Source organism: Gopherus evgoodei, chromosome 2 (assembly GCF_007399415.2).
Source record: "Gopherus evgoodei ecotype Sinaloan lineage chromosome 2, rGopEvg1_v1.p, whole genome shotgun sequence".
NCBI classification, from domain to species: Eukaryota; Metazoa; Chordata; order Testudines; family Testudinidae; genus Gopherus; species Gopherus evgoodei.
Window position 1 is genome coordinate 45440764 of NC_044323.1, and position 24135 is coordinate 45464898.

Here is a 24135-nt window from a genome sequence, read left to right on the forward strand (position 1 = left end):
TAAGTAACAGTGGTGAAACTGGGAGAAAATGGCCAGACAGAAAAACGGAAGAAAAGCATTATTTAAAACAATTTCAACTATAACACATACTCATCATATTTTAAATTCCAGCTATATAAAGAAGAAAGCAGCACTGAAGTGTTGAATTCTTAATGCACAGCTTTTTTCCTTACAATGCCACAAGCAGTGAGTCTAACCCAATTTGAAGCAGCTGAAATCATGATGATAGTTTCTCACATTTAATTGGCATTACAAATGAGCCCCACAGCAACCTTGTCACAGCAATGCTGTTTACAACCTTTCTGACAAGTAGGCATAATCATGACTGACTACAGCTTATACATGTTTCTACCTATCTTTTTTAAATCTGGTTGGAAAGAGGTGGCAAGAATGTTGCTAAAGAAAAAGAATTACAAAGATATATACTGTACATATGACTTTAATCCAAGAGGAGTCTTAAATTGTATGAAAAAGCTAGCAATAGGAATAAGGATGCTTCCTGTGCTAAATATAGCTGAGAACTTGTATAATTTTTTTTTAAAAGGTTATGCAACATTGACTACATGAATTTATTATACATATGAAATAAGTTGAGGTAATCAAATTTACCTTAGTACACATTTAAGCACACTAAATAGTCATAAAAAGTATCTCATAATACATAATGCTTCAATCAGGAAATAAAGTATGTACTAAGGACTGTCACAGGGTGAGGGAGCCCTTTAAGGGGGATGGGGCTCAGCTGCACTCTGTGCCAGGCTCAGCTCACTTTCCCAGATGATGGAAATAAAATCCAGGGATCATATGATAGAAGACTGAAACTAAGTGCCAGGTCTGCTGGGATGCAAAGGGCAACATGATTTCAGATATCAAGACAAGAAGGGAGCAGATGGGCTCTCCTTAGTTCCCAAGCAGATGTTCTAGGAGTGCAACTCTGCAAGGAGGAAAGCTGCAGCAGAAGGGAGAGAAAGATTTGAATTAACACCCAGGCAGAGGACCTGAAAAGTGAGAGCTGCAGGGAATAATGGCTCCTACAAGAGACCACGGGCCAGGAGAAAGGACATGATTTACATCCGTAAATTACGTTAAGTTGTTTTATTTGAGAGAAATAAAAGATTTAGTGTCTGGGGAAAAAAAAAGGTCTTGAAAGCCTGTGGCTGTTGAGAGTTCTTTTGATGCACGGTGAGATGGCCCACTGGCTTACAGGGATAAACTAGAATGCTTTAAAAATTATAAACTGTTTACGATCTCAAATAATTAACGCAACGTATGCATAGATAACGTAAGTCCGGTCCTTTAATTATTACTCATATGAATAATTTCACTGAAGTTGAATAAGTTGCATATATGAGTTTGGCTCATTTATGTGAGCAAGGTTTGAAGGATTTGGCCCTATAGTTGCAGGCAAAGATTTTAAGAGTGGGAGCCTAAAACCAGGCTGCAAAGCCCATACTTAAGCACCTTAGTAAGTGACATGATTGTCAAAAGCATCAGGCATCCAGCAGCTCCCACAGAAGTTCTGTGTTGTCTCTTCAGGCATCTACATCTAGTTCTTTTTGTGGAAGGTGGCCAGGCAGATTACTGCAGCAGCTCCACTGATCTCAATGGTTTAAAGTTCTAGAAGGCATTCAAGATGATTTTCTTACAGATGGTATTACAGAACTGTAAGATATTTCATGGTGGACAATCTTTTCCCTTCTTTCCAATGAGAACCACTATTTTAAAAACATACGACAGGCACCAAATCTAAGCCACTGAAAAAAGTGTGTTTTTAAATAATTTTTTTTCTAGGTGTTAAAAAACTCCAGGAAGCTCCAAAAAAACTCCAAGACAACACTGCTCAGCTCCAAAGTCTCATCTAACTAAGAGCCAACTCTTTATCAATCTAGTCATGTCTAGGTTTTTCGCAATTGCCTCTCTGTACTACAGTGAGCAAAATTCTCATAAGTTTTTTTAAAGGTCTCAAAAATGACTCAGCAATGCAGAAAATGACAGGACAACGTATATGACTAAAGAAAGCTGACAAGATTATTGTTTGGTCTGCCAGTCTTGTTCGTGTCCTTTTTTACTTTAGCAAGACATTTACAAAAATAAATGTAAAAAAACAAAATGCAAAATAATAACTCCAACAATGTTATAAGTTCTCTAACTACTTACTAAGGTTCTCAGAACAAATCCAAATAGTGAAGTACTGCTGTGTTTCTTGAGACAGACGCATTCCTTCCATTATCTGCTGTACAGTAGTATTGTTTCCATGTTTCAACTCAACAGAACGATATGACCCATCCATTCGATAAATCCGTACCTTTTCGTACTATGGCAAAAATATATAAAAATACCATTAAAATAAATGGGAGACAAAATAATCATAAGTTAAAATCCCACTCTTCTATTGCTTTCATTTCCATAAGCATCAATTTTTAATCCAATTTAGCAGCATTTACATTTTGAGAAAAATAATTTTGCAGAATTCTTTTATATTTATCTTGGATCAGAACACCTTTCACAGATCTGTGGGGCATCTGAGACCATGTAGCATTGTGTGTCTCTAGATTTCTATACCGTGCCCATTACCACAGTACTTAAGGTGCAGATTTTTAAAGGTATTTAGGTGTTGCAATGCTAAGCAGAACAATACATAAATACCTTCAAAAATCTGGGGCTAAGTGCCTACGTATATTCTGCCACATGCATTATATGATTACTACTACTGATTGACTATGAATTATGCACACAACTAGTTTATATTAAAACATCTTATTGTTACTTTTTCCTCTCTCCATCCCTCTAATTTGTTTCACTTATCCTTTAAATCTTAACTTCTAGGCCATAAACTCTTTGGGAGCAAAGGCCTTAATTTATTGTATGTTTGTACAGCTCCTAGCACAAAGTGACCCCTAATCTACTTGAGGCCTTTAGGTACTACTACTAATTTTTACTCAAAACTCCGATTAACTTCAATGGATTGTGGGTGCAGAACGTCTCACTACAGCCATGCTTTAAGCACGTGACTAACTTCATGTATGCCATAAATAATCCCATTTAAGTCAATGGGACTGTTCATGTGCTTAAGTACCAAGCTGAACTGAGAACTTAAACTTCTTATCTCCAGTTGTTTCAATGGTTTAGCTGTTTAAAAAAAAGTTGTAAAAATTTATTATAATAGCAGTGTATTTCCCCATCTCCCCTCTGCTCAGTCTTTCCCCAAAAAATTCAGAGACCAAGCCTGGAAACTTTTAGCCAGAAAGGTGAATGTCTTGGAAAATTATGATTGACTGAAAATAAGGTTAGAATGGAAAACATTTTGCAATCTGAACTATAGCACTTGCTCCTACTTCTACTGTAGCAACTTTAATTCCAAATATTTAGTTTTGCTATATTAATCTGATTATATTAGAAGGCAATAACATCTGTAATGCTCAAGTTTAAAACAACTGCTTTATAAGGCAAAATGAGAGGGATCAGTTCCTTTTTCAGTAACACTGAAAGTCAAAGCAGCAAAGAATTCTGTGGCACCTTGTAGACTAAACAGACGTTTTGGAGCATGAGCTTTCGTGGGTGAACGCATCTGACGAAGTGGGTATTCACCCACGAAAGCTCATGCTCCAAAACGTCTGTTAGTCTATAAGGTGCCACAGGATTCTTTGCTGCTTTTACAGATCCAGACTAACACGGCTACCCCTCTGATACTGAAAGTCAAATGAAAATGGGTTTAAAAACAACATATCAGCAGACTGTATCAATATATAAAACGCTGGTAAACATACAAAATAAAACAGTGGTAGAATGATCAGTAGTGGCAGTAGAATTTGTGCTATTTTATACTTCCAGAAATCAGATTATTACATTTTAAAATCTTGCACACAGCTGTAGAGCCATAGGTACAAGATACAAACATTTAAAATGACAAATGTTAATTTCACACCAAAAATCTAAATACATGCAGAGTATGTGTCCTGTAGACTATCGTTGCTATATGTGGACCTATCACATGCCTTGGTTTTCCACTCTGTATACATTTTCTAAGACTTTAAAATATAACTACTAAACTGTTTAAAAGGTAAACACATACAGGTTTATTTATGGCTTCCTTCAGCAGTTTTGCTGTTTCTTCCCAATCATTCTGTTTGCTCTCTTCGCAGACATTCAATGGGGATCTTCCTTGTTGATCAGTAATGTGCTATAAATATGAACAGAAAGCCTGGCATAAATATAGTTTTCAATCTAGAAAGGTAAACGTTAACAAGTTTTGAAGATAACTAAAATATCTAGGATTTTCAATAATATTAATTAAAATCCTCCCTTGTTCATAGAGTTCAGAAGTTTGATTGTTTAAATACTTTTCATGAATTGTACTTCTCTGTTTATTTTCTCTGTTTCTGGCAGCCTCTCCACAGGAAATCACTGGGATAAGAAGAGCAAGTGTGTTTGCAGGCCAAGACTGAGGTGTGTTGGCAGAGTTGTATGAAAAACCTTGCATAGACCTTGCTTATACTAAATCTTATTCTAGTCAGCGCTGTCAGTCATTTATTACACAAGCACCAATTTGACGCCATTTAAAATAGAATTTTAGTATTTTAATTTTGTGCTACTGTGCATTCTGACATATATTCTACATATAGAGTAAAATGCAGTCATAGATCTTCTGTGGTTGTGCTGGTGGTGGAGAGAGGGGTTTGAAGTTCCCATATATAAGAACATAAGAATGGATCGACTTGGTCAGACCAAAGGTTCATTTAGCCCAGTCTTCCTGTCTTCCGACAGTGGCCAGTGCCGGGTGCCGCATAGGGAATGAACAGAACAGGTAATCATCAAGTGATCCATCCCGTCGCTCATTCCCAGCTTCTGGCAAACAGAGGCTAGGGATACCATTCCTGCCCATCCTGGCTAATAGCCATTGATGGACCTATCCTCCATGAATTTATCTAGTTCTTTTTTGAACCCTGTTATGGTCCTGGCCTTCACAACATCCTCTGGCAAGGAGTTCCATAGGTTGACTGCGTTGTATGAAGAAATACTTCCTTTTATATACAACTTAATATCAGTACATTAAATGTAATATAACTAACTAACAACCAAAACTACTGCCCCACTTGATGGGGTTATAACTTCAGTCCTATAATGTATTTTCCATCTGTACATTTTCATCACACTATGAGCATTTGTTATTGGACATAGTATGTATATACAACAAACGTATACAAAAATGGTGTAGAATTTGATTGCTTCCCTCTCTCTATCCTTTGTATGCTGCAGAAAAGAGAGGAACTAACACACGTCTCTTATAAGTGTGACCACTTTGCTTGTATTTGGACATATCCTGCTCTACTCCTCTTTATCTACTTCTTGGCTTTGTTTTGTTTTGTTTTACACTATAAGCTCTTATAGGGCCAGGCACTGTCTCTTTCTATGTGTCTACAGAGCACCTAGAACAATGGAACCCAGCCCTGATTGGAGCCTATAGATTCGATAGCAATAATAATAATAATAAAAAAAGGCTTAATAGAAATGCGCAATTCAAGCAAAACCCAGAGACTGAGAAATTTATTTCTTCATAATGAATAGGAATTTTACAAAAAGATAGTGAGAGTTTAGACTAAAATCTCTAATTAAATCCAGTTAAAGTAGAGTTGACAAGAGGGGCAAATATAAATCAGTCTGTATGTTTGGGCAGATTAAGTTTTAAGATGCAGTTTCCTATAATAATTGTACAACTGGAATTTGGGAGTTTAAAATGTATGCCCTTTTAAATTTAATTTAAGAGACAAGAACTGAAACTGCATTTTCTTTGGTTTTTACCTTGGGAACTGGAGACATATCATATATGAGAGATATTGTAAGTGTGTGCTGCAACTGTAGGTAAAAATAATTCCAATTACAAAGGTATCTTACTCTGTCAATTTCCAGATGGTTTAGAAGAATTTTCACAATTTCAACATGTCCTCCTCCAGCAGCAAAATGAAGAGGAGAGCTAAGATGTCCATTCAGTAGGTTTGGATTACATTTCCCTTTCTCCAGCAACATTCGAGTGGCTTCAACTTTTCCATACCTACAAGAGAGATTAAAAGCAGAATGGCCACAACAAAGTGGCTTAAAAATCCTACTCAAAGAGTACTTATCAATGATTTGCTCTCAAACTGTGAGGATGTTTCTAGTGAGATCCTGTAGGGCTCTGTCTTGGGTCCAATACTATTAAATATTTTCATTAAATTACTTGAATAATCGAGTGGAAAATATGCTTATAAAATTTGCAGAAGACACACCATACTGGGAGGAGTTGCAAACACTTTGGAGGACAGAATTAGAATTCAAAATGATCTTGATAAATAGGAGACTTGGTCTGAAATTTAATGAAGATACATGCAAATTACTACACTTAGGAAAGAAATACCAAATGCACAACTACAAAATGGGGAATAACTGACTAAGCAGTGGTATTGCAGAAAAGGATCTGGGGATTATAGTGGATCACAAATTTAATATGAGCCAACAATGTGATTCAGTTGCGGAAAAAATCATTCTGCGATGTATTAGTAAGAGTGCCAGAAGCATGATGTGGGAGGTAACTGCTCTGCTTTACTCTGTCTTCAAACATATTAAGGGATGTTACAATGAGAACAGTGATCAATTGTTCTCCATGACCACTGAAGGTAGGACAAGAAGTCGTCAATTTAGTTTACAGCAAAGGAGATTTAGATTAGATGTTAGAAAAAACTTTCTAACTATAATGATAGTTAAGTACTGGAATAGCCTTCCAAGGGAGGCCATGGAATCCCTGTTATTGGAGATTTTGAAGGCAAAATCCTAGTCAGAGACGGTCTAGGTATACTTGGGTTCTGCCTCAGCACAGGGAGGGTTAAGGTCCTTTCCAGCCCTATATTTCTATGATGCAAAGAATAAGAGCTGTCTTGTGAACAATTTTAGTTCAGACTACAGAAATGCAGAGCAGAATTCTTCTTTTCTGGATAAACCTACTCCTCATTACAGACTATTTGGTGGGAAGTGGATTTGAGCCATTTGAAATTTTGGTGAGCTAAAAACATTTTATAATGCTTTAAAATCAGTGTAATTTCTTTCACTCGTCAATAATTCAAAAAATAGCTGAAGAATGTTACCTCATTTTCCATAAAAATTTATCCCTGGGCTAAGAAAACACATGAGGATAATTATCTAAAGGATGTATTTTCAGAATGTAAGGATCATGTGAAAAGAAGGGTTATAATGAAACTTCTGGTGTAATGTTATCTATAGTGGCCAGGTTACAACTATAAGACATTCTGTAGAAACACTGCATAGAACCAGAAGTAAAACATTGAAATAACAAAAATAAAGGAACATATTATTTAAAGTTCTTGCTCTCTGTGTACTTTCAAAATGGAATAATCAAGCCATTGTTTAATAATAATGCTCTTCACTTCTATACCACATTCTATCTAAGGGTTCCTACGCATGACATTAAAATCAAAAGATTTTAAAAATCCAGTTTATGTGGTTAACTTTTTGCATTTGTCTCAGCATAGACAAAAATCAATAGTCAGTTTCACATTTGTTCATATGTCAGTTTCACTTCCAAATTCTCAGTACTGTAATATTTGCAGAAGAATGATTAATATAAAGACAATTAAATATTGAAACATTTCTATTGGTCTGCTTGGTTTATAATTGTTTTAATAAAATCAAAATTTTGGGCTACATAGGAATTGGTATTCTGGATCAGACCCATGGTACATCTAGTCCAATACACTCTCTCTGATGGGGCCAGCACCAAGTATTTCAGAGGAAGGTACAAGAAAACTAGCATTAGGATGACGTAGGATAATGTCCCATTAGATCTCCACCTTCTAAACTCTTTAGTCAGAGATCAGCTTAAACCTTGAAGCATGAGGTTTAATTTCTCTTTCAACATTTTTTTTATATTAACTAGAAGAACAAATGACAACTAAAATGCTAGAGTTTGGATTTTCTGGCATTTAATTACTATTTTAAATGACACAAGTGCTTAGTGGTAGAGGTTTTCAGCCATAAATACCAGAAATACATTCACTTGGAAAAAATACTCACCAGCACGCATAATGGATAGGTGCCCAAAGGTCACTGTCTAACTGGTTGACTGAAAAGTTGTCATCTAGAAGGCGACTAAGTAATTCAGAGTCTCCTTCACAAGCACTGCGATGAAGAGGGAAATCATCTACCCATTGGCGCTCTCTAGTAATGAGAAGCAAAATATGAAAAAGATGCAACTCACTTATATTTCAACAATCAAGCAAAGAAATATCAAAATGACAACTTATGGGTATCTAATGATGTGCACAAAGCACAAGCAGCTAAAATGCGTCAATGTTTATACAATTAGAACTTAGGTAAACAGATGGCCAGCCATGACTAACAGTCATCATGCTAAGAAACAAGCATTTTAGTGTTGCCTCATCCTCCAACTGTCCCTCTGTACTCCACTTTACATTTGTTTGTTTCACCAATCTGTTGTGTTGTGCTGCAAACACTTTGGGGACTACTTTTTTTTTATAAGTTTTTGTGTAGTCCCTAGGACAATGGGGGCCCTGCTCCCTGAATGGGGCCTTAGACACTACTGTAATATGAATACATAATATAAAACAAATTATATAAATGTAACAGTACTTGTCTTCTGTGACACTGCTCATGCTGCGTTGCCACTTTTCTCGTTTTGGAATCTGAATCTTTGAATAGTCTGGAGCTCCAAGACCAAAGTATGGATTTATAACCACTTTATCAACCTAGGAAGACAACATACTATTAAAAATAATAATAAAAAAAAAAGTCTGAAAAACTTCTCATTGAGACTTCAACAAACCAATCGCAGTGACTTGTACGTTCTGTAGAACCAATGTAAATACAGTACAGTAACTCCTCGCTTAGCACTGTAGTTATGTCCCGCAACTTTAGCAAAACGATGTTAAGCAAATCCAATCTCCCCATAAGAATTAATGTAAATGGGGGGGGTGAGGTTCCAGGGAAAATTTTTTCACCAGACAAAAGACACTGTTATATATATGTATATACAGTATAAGTTTTAAACAAACAATTTAATATTGTACAGAGCAATGATGACTGTGAAGCTTGGTTGAGGTGGTGGAGTCAGATGGTGGAAGAGGGTAGGATATTTCCTAAGGAATGCCTTACTGCTAAATGATGAACTAGCATTCATTTGAGCCCTCAAGGGTTAACACATTGTCGTTAATGTAGCCTCAAGCTCTATGAATGGAGGGAGGGGAGACAGCATGGCAGACAGAGACATACACTGTGTGTGTGTGTGTGTGTGTGTGAGAGAGAGAGAGAGAGAGAGATGCACATTGCCCCTTTAAGTATGCTGACCCCACTCTAAGAACATTACCTTTTTAGATCAGCAAGTTGAGACAGCAGCTGCTGCCTGCAAGCCCCCTCTGTCCTGAGTCCTGTTGTGTCTCCCCCCTGCTCTAGGGAAGTGGGGTAAGCGGGTGGCAGGAACAGGGGGAGGGGAACACCCTGATATTAGCTCCCCTCTTCTCTCTCACCGCCCCCCATAGGAAGCAGGAGGCCCGGGGAGCAGCTCCAAGGCAGAGGGCAGGAGCAGCACATGGCAGTGGGGGGAGGGACAGCTGAACTGCCAGCAACTGATAGCCTGCTGGGTGGCTGCCACAGGGAACTTAGGGGAGCAGGGAGCTGATAAGGGGGCTGCCAGGGAGCTGATGAGGGGGCTGCCAGTCCACTCTGGTTGCAAGCCCCCACCAGCTAGCTGCAAAGGGGTGCTCTTTCTGAAAGTAGTGGACAAAGCAGGCGGCTGTCAAACAATGTTATAAGGGAGCATTGCGCAACTTTAAATGAGCATGTTCCCTAATTGATCAGCAACAAAACAAACTTAACTGGGACGACTTTAAGTGAGGAGTTACTGTAACTTGTTGCTATTAAGGGGACAGATTTTCAAATTCACGCATTTGAAAATCAAATCTGGCCACAAGCGTTAGACTGAGAATACCTATGTTAAAGTTCAATACATGAACTTTCACAACTAAAATATAGTTCATACTACAAAACTCTTACCCTGTTGGTATACTGAAGATCTGACCCAAACAAAGGGTTGTAGATACACATATCTGCTTTCTCTAGTGCCAACATTTTGCTCTTTATTTCTAATGCAGTATATCCCATGTGTAGAGAGCTCTCCGTCTGCCCAGGTTCAATAGCATATGCGGGGTTTGAAACATTAGTTTTAATCCTCTCAAGAGGAGATGGTCTGAATAAAGCTGGGATGGAATGAGATTGTGTATGTCGTTCATCTAACCACCTGCAGAACAGAATGGAAAAGTCACACTACCATATTGAAGATAAATAAAGGGCTAATTTTTTAGCCACACTGGGTACACCACTTTTGGGGAAGTCAAAGGTTGTTGTGTGCATGAAGAGGCTACAGAATCAGACCCTAAATCTGTTACATGAATTGCTCCTCTGACTCTAAAAAGTGCTTTTACTGACAGAGGGAGGGAGGGAGCGACCTGCCCCCATTTAGATTAAGCTGGGGAGAAACATTGGGCCATTCACACACTCCTCTTGCTTCAGTAAGATTTTGCCACCCACACATGCATTGTGGAGCATTAATTAGGGAAAGCATTTGGTCTTTATCTTCTGGAGATTGTATTGGCATTTAATTGCGGATTTAATGTTATCGTTCTGTTGATCACTGTGGGCTTTTGGGGCTTTTTTAAGGTCAAGTCATATTTGTGTGTGGGTTCTCACGTACTGTAATAGACAAGTTTGGGGTGGACATAATCTTTTCAGGAGAAAAAATTATTTGGTTATTTAGGCCAGGATGGGATGGAGATAAAGAGGGATATATATTCTGAGAATTGTGGTATTAACTGTATAGCTAGGACAGAAACACTCACAAGCAGAGGCTGCCTTAGCCTGTTTCAGTGGCAACTCTAACCTCTTTTGGGAGTGGAGTGTGGCTTGAAGTCCAAGCCATATGTCCAAACATGGGTAGACTGGATGGTATCTCTAGCTGGGTAGTTTCTTGTGTCTTTGGGTTCTCCTAGTCAGGACAAAGGGTGTCCTGGACATCAGCTACCCTTTGCTGCAAAGAATACCTTAATTCCTTCTGTTTGTTTACAATATTGTTTATTTGGTAAAGTTGTGGCCACTGTGCAATAAACTGTCTCTGGCTTGTGAGAGGGCTTTTGAGCAAGTACCCCATTAGATGGCTAGGGCAGGAGTCTCAAACTCCCAGCCTGTGGGCCATCTGCGGCCCGCGATCCTCCCCAATGTGGCCCACAGGGCTTCAGCAGTTTTGGGGCCAGGTCTCTCCCTTGGCCCTACCTGCTGCCCCCACATGCTCCCCTCACAAGGACCTGGCAGTGCAGGAGAGCTGAGTGCCAACTGCCTGCTCGCTCCAGTGGCTGCTGGCCTCTCCCTGCAGCCTCGGGGCAGGCCTATGCTTCCACAGGCTGCCCCTGCCCGAAGTGCCCCTGCAGCCAATACGAAGCTGTGGGGGCAATGCCTGGGGGCAGCAGTGCACGGAGGCCCCCTTGCCCATCTAGAGCCCCAGGTAAGTGCCGCACCCAACCCCCTTCCAGAGCCTGCACCACATCCCTTTCCCACATACCCCCTTCTTCCCCCAAACTCCCTCCCAGAGCCTGCACCCCCTCCCCACACACCCTAGCCCCCAAATTCCCTCCCAGAGCCTGCAAGCCCACATCCTCCTCCTGCACCCCCACCTTTTGCCCCAGCCCAGAGCCTGCACCCCAGACCCTCTTCCCCACCCAAACTCCCTCCCAGACCCCAACCTCTTACTCCTTCTGCACCCAAACTCCCTCTCAGAGCCTGCACCCCAGTCCCCTGCTCCAGACCTCCTCCCCACCCAAACTCCCTGCCAGAGCCTTAGGCAGGTGGGGGCGGAATTTTGGGTGGCATGAGTGACATTATTGGCCCACTGGGAGGATTTGAGGACTGGCACTGGCCCTAAGGTAAATTGAGTTTGAGACCCCTGTGCTAGGGTGTTCAAACTTTTCAGAGCTATTTCTTCAGTCTGTCTAAAGACTCAATTAGATGAGACAGCATCAATTATATTCTGTTCACATTTTCAAGGATTTCTTCACAACCGTAAAGTCTAGAAACAAACATAGGAGGGATAGTTCAGTGGTTTGAGCACTAGCCTGCTTAACCCAGGGTTGTGAGTTCAATCCTTAAAGGGGCCATTTAGGGATTTGGGGCAAAAATCTGTCCGGGGATTAGTCCTGCTTTCAGCAGGGAGTTGGACTACATGACCTCCTGTGGTCCCTTCCGACCCTGATATTCTATGATTCTATATTAAATGAAAGCTTAGATTCTAGGTTCAATGACAGGTAAGTTTGGCAATTACCATTGCGAAGCAGACAGAAAACGTTATGACTACCAGTGCTAATACATAAAAAATTAACATATACCTTTACCTCGATATAATGCTGTCCTCAGGAGCCAAAAAATCTTACTGCGTTATAGGTGAAACCGCATTATATCGAACTTGCTTTGATCCACCAGAGTATGCAGTCTCCCCCCCCCCCAGAGCACTGCTTTACCGCGCTGTATCTGAATTTGTGTTATAGCAGGTCATGTTATATCGAGGTAGAGGTGTATAACTTATATTTTGCTATTGTCTTTGGCCCTGATCCTGCCATCATTTATGCATGTGCTTAACTTCACTCACGTGAGCCATTCTATTGAATTCAATGTTTGTAGAGCAGTTCGGACAAGCCACGCCAGTATTTCTTTATTTTTGAAGATAAAATGGACTGATTGTTTTACTACTGAACGGAACAACGAGTAAAGTTACGAGTGTGCGTGTTTGCGGGATCAGAATTTAGGTGTGAATCACTTTTAAAGTCTCAAAAAAAAAAATCACAAAACATGTATTTGCTACACTGAGCTGAAGAAGTCAGACTCACCAAAAATATGTGTTTAGCCAATCTCCAAAAGATTATAAATCAGATTAAAGTAATTATCTGTAAATTTTCATGATTATCTAATTTAAAAATAAGTGCTGAAAATCTGGGCAAGATACGCTATATTATTCATAAGTAACAGGTTTAATTCCTAGTTTAAGTGCAAACCTCAGTGCAATCTAAACTATGGAGATGTTAAGGTGACTCCATTATACTCTGGCAAGTTTATTATTAAGATTATCTATATAAAATGTAGGTATCATTATTAATATTCTTGCATGGTTCTTTAATGCATTAGAAGTGAAAAAGTCTGTTTTTGGGAGTCTCTAGATCAGGGATCGGCAACCTCTGGCACCCTGGCGGGCCAGGACGGTTTGTTTACCTGCCGCATGCCAAAAGTTGCCGATCCCTGCTCTAGATTTAAAAAAGTATAACCATCTTCACTCAAAACTATCTGGCGTGAAAAATTACAACTCAATCCTCAAGATTTGCTTGTTTTTTTTTTAAATAAACTTACTAAGAAAACAACATGTGATATCACTGTGATTTCCTTCTCAGTGATCACAAGACTGCTGTAAAACAGATCTAATTTTTCATGTTTGCAGACTTCCTTGTCTATTTCCTATTTCTAACCACGTATTTCTACTAATGATATTTCTTACTTATCCAAGGCTATTAACATTCTAGCAGTGAGTGTAGCAAAATGAGTGCTGGATTCGCTGCAGACCCTCATGATGTCCTGTAAGCAGTAGAAAACTGGGCATCCAGGACTGTATGCATATTTTGTATTATCTACAAAGGAAAGAGAAACAGAAAACTATTCAACAGCAACAAAAATCCTGTTTTCTTCTTTGGCAGTTATACAATTTCAGTCAAAGAAATGATATTCTATTTTTAGACTATGGTAGATCAATTTTTCCCAAATGGTAACTGATACAAATTACATATGTAATGTTTTTGTAGTGGTTTTGGTCCCAGGATATTAGAGATATTAGACAAGGTGGGTGAGGTTATATCTTTTATTGGACTAACTTCGAAAGCTTCTCTCTCTCTCACCAATAGAAGTTGGTTCAATAAAAGATATTACCTGAACCACCTTGCCTCTCACAAATTACATACCAATTCTTATGTAACAAAAGTCAATGCAATAAAGTTACCCTAAATGTATTATAAAATGTTCCGTATCAGACAGGTAGCCATGTTGGTCTGGATCTGTAAAAAGTGACAAAGAGTCCTGTGGCACCTTATAGACTAACACAGTGGTCCCCAACCTTTTCGTCTGGCAGGCGCCAGACGAAGGACCATGGCGGCGGTGGAGCACCCGCCGAAATGCTACCGAATTTCTGCAGCATTTCGGCAGCGACGCCTCTTGATGACGTCACTTGTTGGTGGCAAGTGACATCATCGAGAGGCGTCACCGCTGAAACACAGCAGAAATTCGGCAGCGACACCTCTAGATGATATCGCTTGTCGGCGGCAAGTGGCATCATCGAGAGGAGCCGCCGCCGAATTTCTGCAGCGTTTCGGCAGCAACATCTCTCGATGACACCACTGCCACCGACAAGCGACGTCATCGAGAGGCGTCGCAGCTCAATTTCTGCAGTGTTTCGGCAGCAATGCCACTCGATGATGTCACTTGCCACCGACAAGCGACGTCATCAAGAGGTGTCGCTGCCAAAACGCCACAGAAATTCGGCAGCACTTCAGCAGGTGCTCCACCGCTGGCCAGGATGCGGGTGCATTTAGATGCTCCCGCGGGCGCCGCATTGGGGACCCCTGCTAACAGAAGTATTGGAGCATAAGCGTTCGTGGATGAATACCCACTTTGTCAGACGCACGTGATGACGAAGTGGGTATTCACTCACGAAAGCTTATGCTCCAATACTTCTGTTAGTCTATAAGGTGCCACGGAACTCTTTGTCGCTTCATAAAATGTTTCATTATCATCCCACCATTGTGATCATGTTCGTTTTCTGAGTTACTGAAAAAACTGTATACTGTTCACTGTTGAAGGAAAAATAACCTGTTAGCTTTGTGAAAGACCTTACGATTCAAATGGTGTTGATTTGCCAACTTTCACTTTCAAAGCATATCACAAATAGCAAGTGAACATGTTTCCCCAGTAAAACACAAAAAACTTCCCTTAATATTTTTAAAGTATTTTATAGTCCCTTATTATGTGAAATATATTTTGCCTTCAGAGACCTACTCAGCATTCCTTACTCAGGCAAGAATGCCCATTCACTTCAATGGGGACTCTTCTCTCAGAGGAGTGCTGGAAAAGATCCTTTTTTATGTTTACAAGTATAAATACAGTAGCCTTTGTAATAAAATTTGTTTTCTCGTTTCCTAATACCAAAATTAACTATTAGTAAATGTACTGAGTATAACAAAATATTGCACTGGTTCTCTAAAAATGCAACATTTTATTTTTAAAAAAAAACTTTGATTCTCTTTAAACTTTGACTAACTACATTTCTCCCCTGTTTTTAGGCACCTGGAGAAACAGACAGTTATGGACCTTTATCAACCTCAATCTAATTCTTCCAAACCCAAATATAAATAATCACAGCAGTTAACATTTATATAAAATAAATATGTAAATTCTTTAGGAAACAAGGGCTTAACTTTCTCTAAAATTCACACAACTTCAGGAATTATGTTTTAAACATTACCTTTGACAACGGTTGGAACAATGAAAAGAGAGGCTTCCCTGCCCACCTTGTCTCCATCAAGAGGAAATTTCTTCATTAACACTACTCGCTTTCCTAACATATTATTAAAACAACAAAGGAAGTCAACTGAGTGTTGTATGGACAAATGGTTGACAGTCTGAATCTTTCTGTTTCCCAGGAAACAAAATAAAATATTATTTTCTGAAAACTGAGGAAGCAAATTAAATCTAAACAACCCTGAGCAGCTGCATGAATATATGTGCAACTCAACACACACACACACACACACACACACACACACACACAGATTGTTAACAGGTAAAGAATTACCAATACCTTCAATTTCTCTTCATATGAATTTTTCCCATGAACCTAATCGTTGCCATTGCCCTTCTCTAAACCAGCTCTAAAATCTGTAATATACTTTTTTAAATGAGGTGCGCAGCAATGCACACAGTATTCCACATGAAAGAGAACCACCAACTTATATAATGGTATTATGATGTTTTCCATATTATTCTCCATCCAATCTTTGTGTAACCTAACATTGATTTGCCTTTTTGACCTCAGCTGCACATTTAGCAAAGTCTTCATCGAACTGTACACTGTGTGCCCAGGTTATTTTCCTGAGTCAATCCTGTTAAGTTAGAACTCTGTAAAGTGTACCTGTAGTTCAAATGTTTCTTTCCACCATGCATTACTTTACATTTATTAACACTGAATTTAAGTTTCATTGTGTTACCCATTTACTTAGCTTGGTAAAACCCCCTTAAAATTCCTCAGTCTTCTCTGGATTTGGCTAACCAAAATAATTTTGTGCCAGCTGCAAATTTTTGCTACTTCACTACTTACCCACTTTTCTAGATTGTTAATAATTATATGGCCATGGTATAGCTACACCAGCAAAAATCGCCCTTGTGTAGAAGCAGTTACACGGGCAAAAAGGTACTTTTGTCAGTATAACTTATACCATTCAGCAAACAAAATGAGTTATACAGGCAAAAGCACTTTTTGCCAGCACAGCTATATCATTAAAAAAAAAAAATCACATCCCTACTCAAAATGGCTATGCCAAGAAAACTGTTAAGTGTAAACGTGGTGTATTAAACAACAATGGTCATAATATAGAACCTTGAGGCACTCTGCCATTAAGCTTTTGCCCTGATGAAAATGGATTATGTATTCTTAACTCTGTTTCTTATCTCTCAACCAGATTTTGATCCATGACAATACTTTATCTCTCACCCCAGAATTACTTAGTTCCTTTACTAGTTTCTTGAGAGGGAACCTGTCAAAGGCCTTGATACAGTCTAAATAAACTATATCAAATGGTTACCCTTTATCCTCTGTTTTACTATTATGGACAAAGAATTCTAACAGATAAGTGAGGCACAAATTTCCTTTGAAAAACTGTGCTAGCTAGATACTATCATATCATGATCTTCCAGATGTTTTATTATTATTTTATTATAACTTAGCCTTATACTATACCTGGTAAAATTGGTCAATCTGGTACATAATTTCCTGGATCATCCCTAAAGCCTTTTTTAAAATTGCTAACTTTTTAACTATGATTAGGGTTGTGTGCACTGTAATCTAGTTTTTCCAAGTATTTAGAAACTTGGCTGTAAAACTCATCTTGTACTGAAATATCGGTATGGGCACACAAGGTCTCACCTATGATAAACTTGTCAGAAACAGTCTGGGGTTTTTTGAGGGTTCTTTTAAAGACATTTAGAAATAAAAGGAAAATAAAGGACAGCTTGTGGGTTCAGTTGCATGTTTCTGTTTGCAGAACTTAAAATAGAGCTTGATTTCTAAAACAGATATTGTTTTACTTCCTTTAACTGGCCTATTTGAGTAATACAATTATTATAGACACACCAATACCAAATAAGGAAAAACATTTCTTACCTTTGATACCTTGATTAGCTGGTGAAATTGGTTTGGTGGTTTCTACTACATAATCCAAGATGCTCTGGGTTATCTCACTGCCTCTCTGAAGTTTAGTTTCCAACAAAACTTTCTTTCTCTTTTTCTTTTGTCCTTCAATGGGAACCTCAAGCAACAAAATCTTGCAAACAATAAAATTAAAGAATTATTTAAGAATTACTGAAACATTACTTTTATTTAACAAGCAGACTAGCAAAATTTTGTTTTTAGTTAACCGATTGTAGTGCTATATGCGAAATTCTCTAAACAACAAGGGTATACAGTACATTCAACGGATATTGTGATTTTGAATGTACTTTCACCCAACTTTTCAGGTCCTCGAAGTCATGGATGGCCAACTCCTATGTGACATTCTACTAAGCATTTTACTGCAGACTTCACAACCATCATGAACTCTGCTGAAGCATGGGGTTTGTCCATAAGCAATCATTTACAGAATGTATTCCTTAAAAATTACGTTGTTAACTATATGATGAATGTTTGATTTTTCTTATTTGAAATCCTTTGATATAAAATAATAAAAGTACAAAGTCATTATACATAGGGCTTTTTATTTATAAAATGGGTATTATAGAAGGAGAAGCATGACTGGCCAGTAAAGATTCCACATTTGTGGGATCTTGGTGCAATTTCCCAAATTGGTCCTTGGTAGTCAATTGTAAAAGCAGTGAGAAAATTCAGAAAGTATGCAGAACAGCGTGTTCTGGAAGGTCATCTCGACCACCAAAGACACAGAAATGGGAATAGCCAAGATCCCAATCTTGTATTAAGATCCATGCAGCACAGAGTTCCACCAATATGCAACATGATACCTGACCTGGCCTTCACTTCAGAAACTTAGAAGGATGTTACCTGATTTTTTTCTACTATGTGTTGTGACTATGACATTTGTTTAAAGTATAACGTAATACATTATAGTGTTTTGGTATTTGTTGGGTTAGTACATTAGCCTGAGACAGAGATCCAGCTCCCTCCTCTGCTACAAACTTCCTGTGTGACTGTGGCCAAGTCACTTAATCTCTCTGTTCCTCAGCTCCCACTCTATAAAATAGGGATAATTATACTTCCCTATGTCACAAAAGTTTTTCTGAGGATAAATAAATAGATAATAAAAGAGTGGGACACAGTTACTATGGTAATGGGAGCTATATAAGTACCTAAGATTGCTCAGATAGTAAATCTCTATCTATCTAACCTGTGGGTTAATTAAGGTTTTTGTTAGACTCATAGACTCATAGGTCAGAAGGGACCAATCTGATCATCTAGTCTGACCTCCTGCACAAGGCAGGCCACAGAACCCCACCCATCCAATTTTATAACAACCCCTATCCCAGGATCGAGTTATTGAAATCTTCAAAATTGGTTTGAAGACCTCAAGCTGCAGAGAAACCACCAGCAAGTGACCCGTGCCGCACGCTGCAGGGGAAGGCGAAAAACCTCCAGGGCCCCTGCCAATCCGCCCTGGAGGAAAATTCCTTCCTGTTGTTCAGTTATGTTATTTTTCATATTTTCAAACTTTAATCAAAGAAAGTTAAAAAAAATTGTTTATACTTCATATGATTTAGCTCGATATTCCCGAGAATTCAGGCTAGCAGAAGTCTTTGGACGAATCACAGCAACATATGCATCTCCTATGTTTTCTGGGTTTCCCATGATTTATTCTTTTTCATTTATTACTAGAGACAATGAAACAAACAAAAATAAAAGGTTAGACTGAGGAAACAAGACAAAACCAAACCAAATATATCATACCTTAGCATAAATAATTATATTGACTTTTGTTTTCCATTTAAAACAGGTTATTCATTTTTTATTATCTGGAGATCATTTATTATCTGGAGCTGCCACAGAGAAGTTTGGGGAGCGGGGAGCTGCTGGTCTACCCTGGTTCAGCATTTTCCCCAGGAATTGAAATTATGAGGGGAGTGTGTGTGTGTGTGTGTGTGTGTGTGTGTGTGTGTGTGTGTGTGTGTGTGTGTGTGTGTGTGTGTGAGAGAGAGAAGGGGGCAGGGTTAGGACTGATGAGGAGTGACACCATGAGGGTGAAGGTGGGTTGTATGGCCCAATGGTAAAAACTGAAAACTGTTTCATGACCATTTTATTGTTTTGAAATCATCACACAAATTAAAGTTAGCTACTCAAGCATTCGATGAAGCACGACATCTACATCCTTCTTGGTTTCTTGTTATAATTTTGCACAACTCTGCTAATGAACTTCTTGAATGCAACACGTTCATCTTTGGTGGCTTCTCGTGTGTCCAGTACTTCCATTCTTTCAACTGATATGCTCATTAGTTCATTCACATGATCAGGCAGAAGGCAACTTCTTTCAGTACAGAAAATTCTATTGAACGATGACAAAACACTCAACTGTAGCTGTTGTGACTGGGAGTAGCAAGAGATGAATTCCTACTTCTCTCATCTCAGCAAATATAGCATAAAGATCAGGTCGAACCACTAGTGATGATAAAAAAGAAGTTGAAGCCAAATCTTCATTCATTCATTGTATGATATTCCACTCTATGTTCAAATTTTCTATTCTGTCCTGAGCACATTGCTGGTAGTGCCTCACTTCACGCAACTGTCAGTAGTTTATAGGATAGGGATCTGTAAAAGCTACGTAGAGGTTCAGTAGAATGTAGAAGTCTGTGTACTTTTTTAATTGTCTTAAACACTTCTTGTTCTCTTCACTTAAGGATTCACTTAAGGGGGGAGGGATAGCTCAGTGGTTTGAGCACTGGCCTGCTAAACCCAGAGTTGTGAGTTCAATCCTTGAGGGGGCCCCCTAGGGATCTGGGGCAAAAATCAGTACTTAGTCCTGCTAGTGGAGGCAGGGGGCTGGACTCAATGACCTTTCAAGGTCCCTTCCAGTTCTAGGAGATAGGATATCTCCATTAATTTTAAGATAAATGCTTTCATTAGTCAACTTCTGGACTGAAGTCTTTGCTTCTTCCAGTACTTTTTCAATGGACAGCTCTATGATTGATCCAAATGTAGCTTCTATTGCTGGACAAAGATCTACTACAGTTGTATCAGATGCCTGGATGGTACTGTTTAATGACCCAAGTGGTTTCAACAGTAGACTTACAAGGGAGAGAATGGCAATAGTCTTCTCTAAACGTAGCAGCAAAAGTAATCCACCAGCCTCACTACTTAGATCCATCCCATCTTGGTAGACACTTTACAAAGGCAGTAACAATGGCTGGAGTAATTTTAAGAAAACAGCCAAGGATCGCTCATGAGAAAGCCAGAGGGTTTTCCCAGGTTGGACTAGTCTGAACTTCAGTCCCAGTGTTTCCTCTATATTTTCCAAGATATTCAGTCTTTCTGGACTCTTGCTGAAAAAAGAATATAATGAAGACATTAAATTTATAGCTTTTTAAATGTCTTTTAAAGAGTCTGCAGCTTGTACTAGCGCTAGTTGGAGTAGATGGCCTCTGCAGTATGTATAGGAGAGATTAGGGTTATACTTTTCTCTGAGCAAAGCTTGTACTCCATAAGGTCTTCCAGAGAAGTTTGCAGCTCCATCAAATGCACAAGCAGCCATCTGTTTGGGGTCCAATTGAAAAGCATTTAACTCTTCTAAGATGTGCATTGTCACAGATGCAGCCAATGTGTTTTCTATAACTTGAACATCTAGAAATGCATCTACTGGCCTACCACTGACATAAAGATAATGTACACAATGACTTAACACTTGCCAATTTGCATCTGTGCATTCATAAGCCATGTATGCAAATTTTTTGAATGTGGTGAGAGAGGTCTTCACTTTTTCAAGTTGAGTCTTTCACTGTTGCACCATATGCTTCTAAGTCAGTCAGCTGAAATTCTTGCAGAACGATAGTGAGCATTTGCTGGTCCTGTTCAGAACCAGTATTCAACTTCAAGATGAACAAGTGACAATGCACTTAACATTGGCCTCCAGTTTGTAATGTGTGGTATCTCTTGCTTAAACAGAAAGTATGATGCCACACTCATGTTTGTTCACATGTCTCTTGAGGTTCCACCCAGCTCATAGTGATTTCAGCTGAGCTCTCAGTGGGGGAACCTTGCCACTAGTGCAGACTGGGCCTTCTCTTCCACTTAGACCTGATTATCAGTGATTTCAACTGTAGCAGTCACTTAACAAAACAAAAGACTATCTATGGAGCCTAATCAGCTCTGTCTTTAAAGAGTGGAGAGGGGCAGGGCAAATAGTACTTGTGACTCAGGCAGACCATGAAGCAAAACACTTGTCCCCAGGCTTTCTTTTGATGCCCTCAATCAGCACAGGCTAAGTACAGTTCTACTGTCCTTTACTCATACAATAAGAATAAAATTTCATTCTCCCCCACCCCTGCATCCAATCCCAGCCAAAATCACTCGGGCAATACAGCTCTGTTTGCTGGATACCTAGGTAGATTAGGTGTGACTGTAAATACAATCTGGTCCTGAAGCCTTTCCCCCCAGCCCATCACTAGCTGTCAGGGAGAGCTCAGTTACACATTGCTTACAAATCATAATTTGGCCAACATCACCAAAATGAATGCACTGACATCATCATAAAAACAAAAGCTGTATAAGGAGTTAGTCTATGTTCATACTTTTCAAATCTATTATACTTTTTTAGATACACATATTTTATCATACACTTTATATGCTTTTAAAGTATGTATTAATGTTTCAATTTCAATTCAAATTTCCAAACAATCACTAAACTGGCAACACTGCATGTAACTAATTCACAAAACTGGGGTGCAAGGGTGTTAGGGAAATTCAGGGGGAGTGTAGGGAAATCTCTGCCCCAAGCCCCCACCAGCTAGCTGCAAAGGTCTGCTCTTTCTGTAAGCAGTGGACAAAGCAAGCAGCTGCCAAACGATGTTATAAGGGAGCATTGCGCAACTTTAAATGAACATGTTCCCTAATTAATCAGCAAGGTAACAATATTAACCGGGACAACTTTAAGTGTTTAAGGGGCACAGGTATACCCTTACAATTCATGGCAGATTGGAACCATATTCATTCAACCTGGCTGAAAATTCTTTCTGGACCTCAAAGCTGTGATTACTCTTCCTTATATTAAAATAGATTATAGTGACACTTCCATATAATCCTAAAACTGCAATAAAATTAAATTAAATTTAAAAAATCAGCAAAAACTAACTAGTTCTACCTTTATAATCTAAAAACAAGATAATCTCTGGTACATTTCAGATGATCTTTTTCCTGATCCACAACTGAAAACCCTTTAATTACCTATGATCAATAAATACAGATTATCTGCAAATTTGTCTCACCACATAATGGAGATTTTATCATTACTATTTATAGTCTGCAGTGTTGCTGCACCTCTTTGGAGGATAAATAGAGGACTTCAGTCTTCCATGTATTCAATCCAGTATATTTTACCAAGATAAGGTTAACTGAAAAATGCAAGGGAAAAGAATAATTAAATGTGAAATGTTATAAACGAGACCATGATTAAAAATGTTTTTTTCATCATTATGACAATTCCAGAATTAGATAAATTCATGGAGGATAGTTCTATCAATGGCTATTAGCCAACATGGTCAGGGGTGTAACCCCATGCTCTGGGTGTCCTAATGTCCAGAAGCTGGGAGTGGACAACAGGGGATGGATCACTCGATAATTGCCCTGTTCTGTTCTTTTCCTCTGACACTGGTCACTGAGCTAGACAGACCATTGATCTGTCTAAGGGCTTAGCTACACTTGCAAGCGCAATAAAGGAGCCCCAGGTGCCCTAGCTCACTCCCTGTCCACACTGGCAAGGCACGTAGAGCGCTCTGTCTCCATGGCTACAGCATTGCTATTATTCCACCTTGGTGAGAGGAATAACGTTTGCTACATCTTGGCTACAACGCATGGGCATCAGTGTGAATGAGGTGTAGGGTTACTGCGCTCTGATCGGCCTCCGGAAACGTCCCATAATCCCCTTAAGTCAAGTGGCCACTCTTGTCATTGTTTTGAACTCCTGTAGGAATGCGGAAATGTCCTTTCAAAGCTCCATTTCTGATAGCTGGCATACAAGCCATTAGCGTGGAATGCTGTGTGTGAGAGAGAGAGGCGGTGGGGGGGGTGGGGGTCTGCTGCTGTCTGAATTTACAAGACAGCATGTTGACATGCTCTCAGACCCCCCAAACCCACTCTCTCTCCCCTCCACATATACACAACACACTCCCTGTCACACTCCACCCCACCACCCCCATTTGAAAAGCACGTTGCAGTCACTTGCATGCTGGGATAGCTGCCCATAATGCACCACTCCCAATGCTGCTGCAAGTGCCGCAAATGTGGCCATGCAGTGTAGACAGACTGCAGCGCTTTCCCTACTGTGCTCTCCGAAGGCTGGTTTAACTCACAGTGCTCTACATCTGCAAGTGTAGCCATGCCCTATGTATGGCTGTTTTGATGTTCATGTTCTGCTACCCTGAAGATATCAACACTAGGATTGGGGAAGAAGTCTTTAAATATTGAATTGTATTACAGTAGCATCTATGAACCCAATTAAGCATCAGGGCCTCATTGTGCTAAATGCTGTACAGACATGTAACAAAGACGACTGTCAGCTCTCTGGAGCA

The 24135-nt window shown here is 39.3% G+C and overlaps 1 protein-coding gene across 6 annotated transcripts in view; it reads right to left on the bottom strand.

Moving 5' to 3' along the window:
• Positions 1-24135, bottom strand: part of KRIT1 (KRIT1 ankyrin repeat containing) — a 43752-nt gene that overhangs the window by 13104 nt on the left and 6513 nt on the right. For 5 of the 6 annotated variants that reach the window (XM_030550554.1, XM_030550556.1, XM_030550558.1 and 2 more), the window contains 11 exons: positions 22834-22959; positions 19109-19233; positions 17519-17678; positions 15605-15697; positions 13592-13721; positions 10057-10300; positions 8638-8753; positions 8062-8205; positions 5893-6049; positions 4073-4180; positions 2158-2314 (listed from right to left, as the gene is read on the bottom strand). In XM_030550554.1, coding sequence (XP_030406414.1) covers positions 2158-2314; positions 4073-4180; positions 5893-6049; positions 8062-8205; positions 8638-8753; positions 10057-10300; positions 13592-13721; positions 15605-15697; positions 17519-17678; positions 19109-19210 — 1411 coding nt within the window. In that variant the 5' untranslated portion in view covers positions 19211-19233; positions 22834-22959. The remainder of the gene's footprint in view (positions 1-2157; positions 2315-4072; positions 4181-5892; positions 6050-8061; positions 8206-8637; positions 8754-10056; positions 10301-13591; positions 13722-15604; positions 15698-17518; positions 17679-19108; positions 19234-22833; positions 22960-24135) is intronic. The other variant, XM_030550557.1, reaches the window with a different exon arrangement.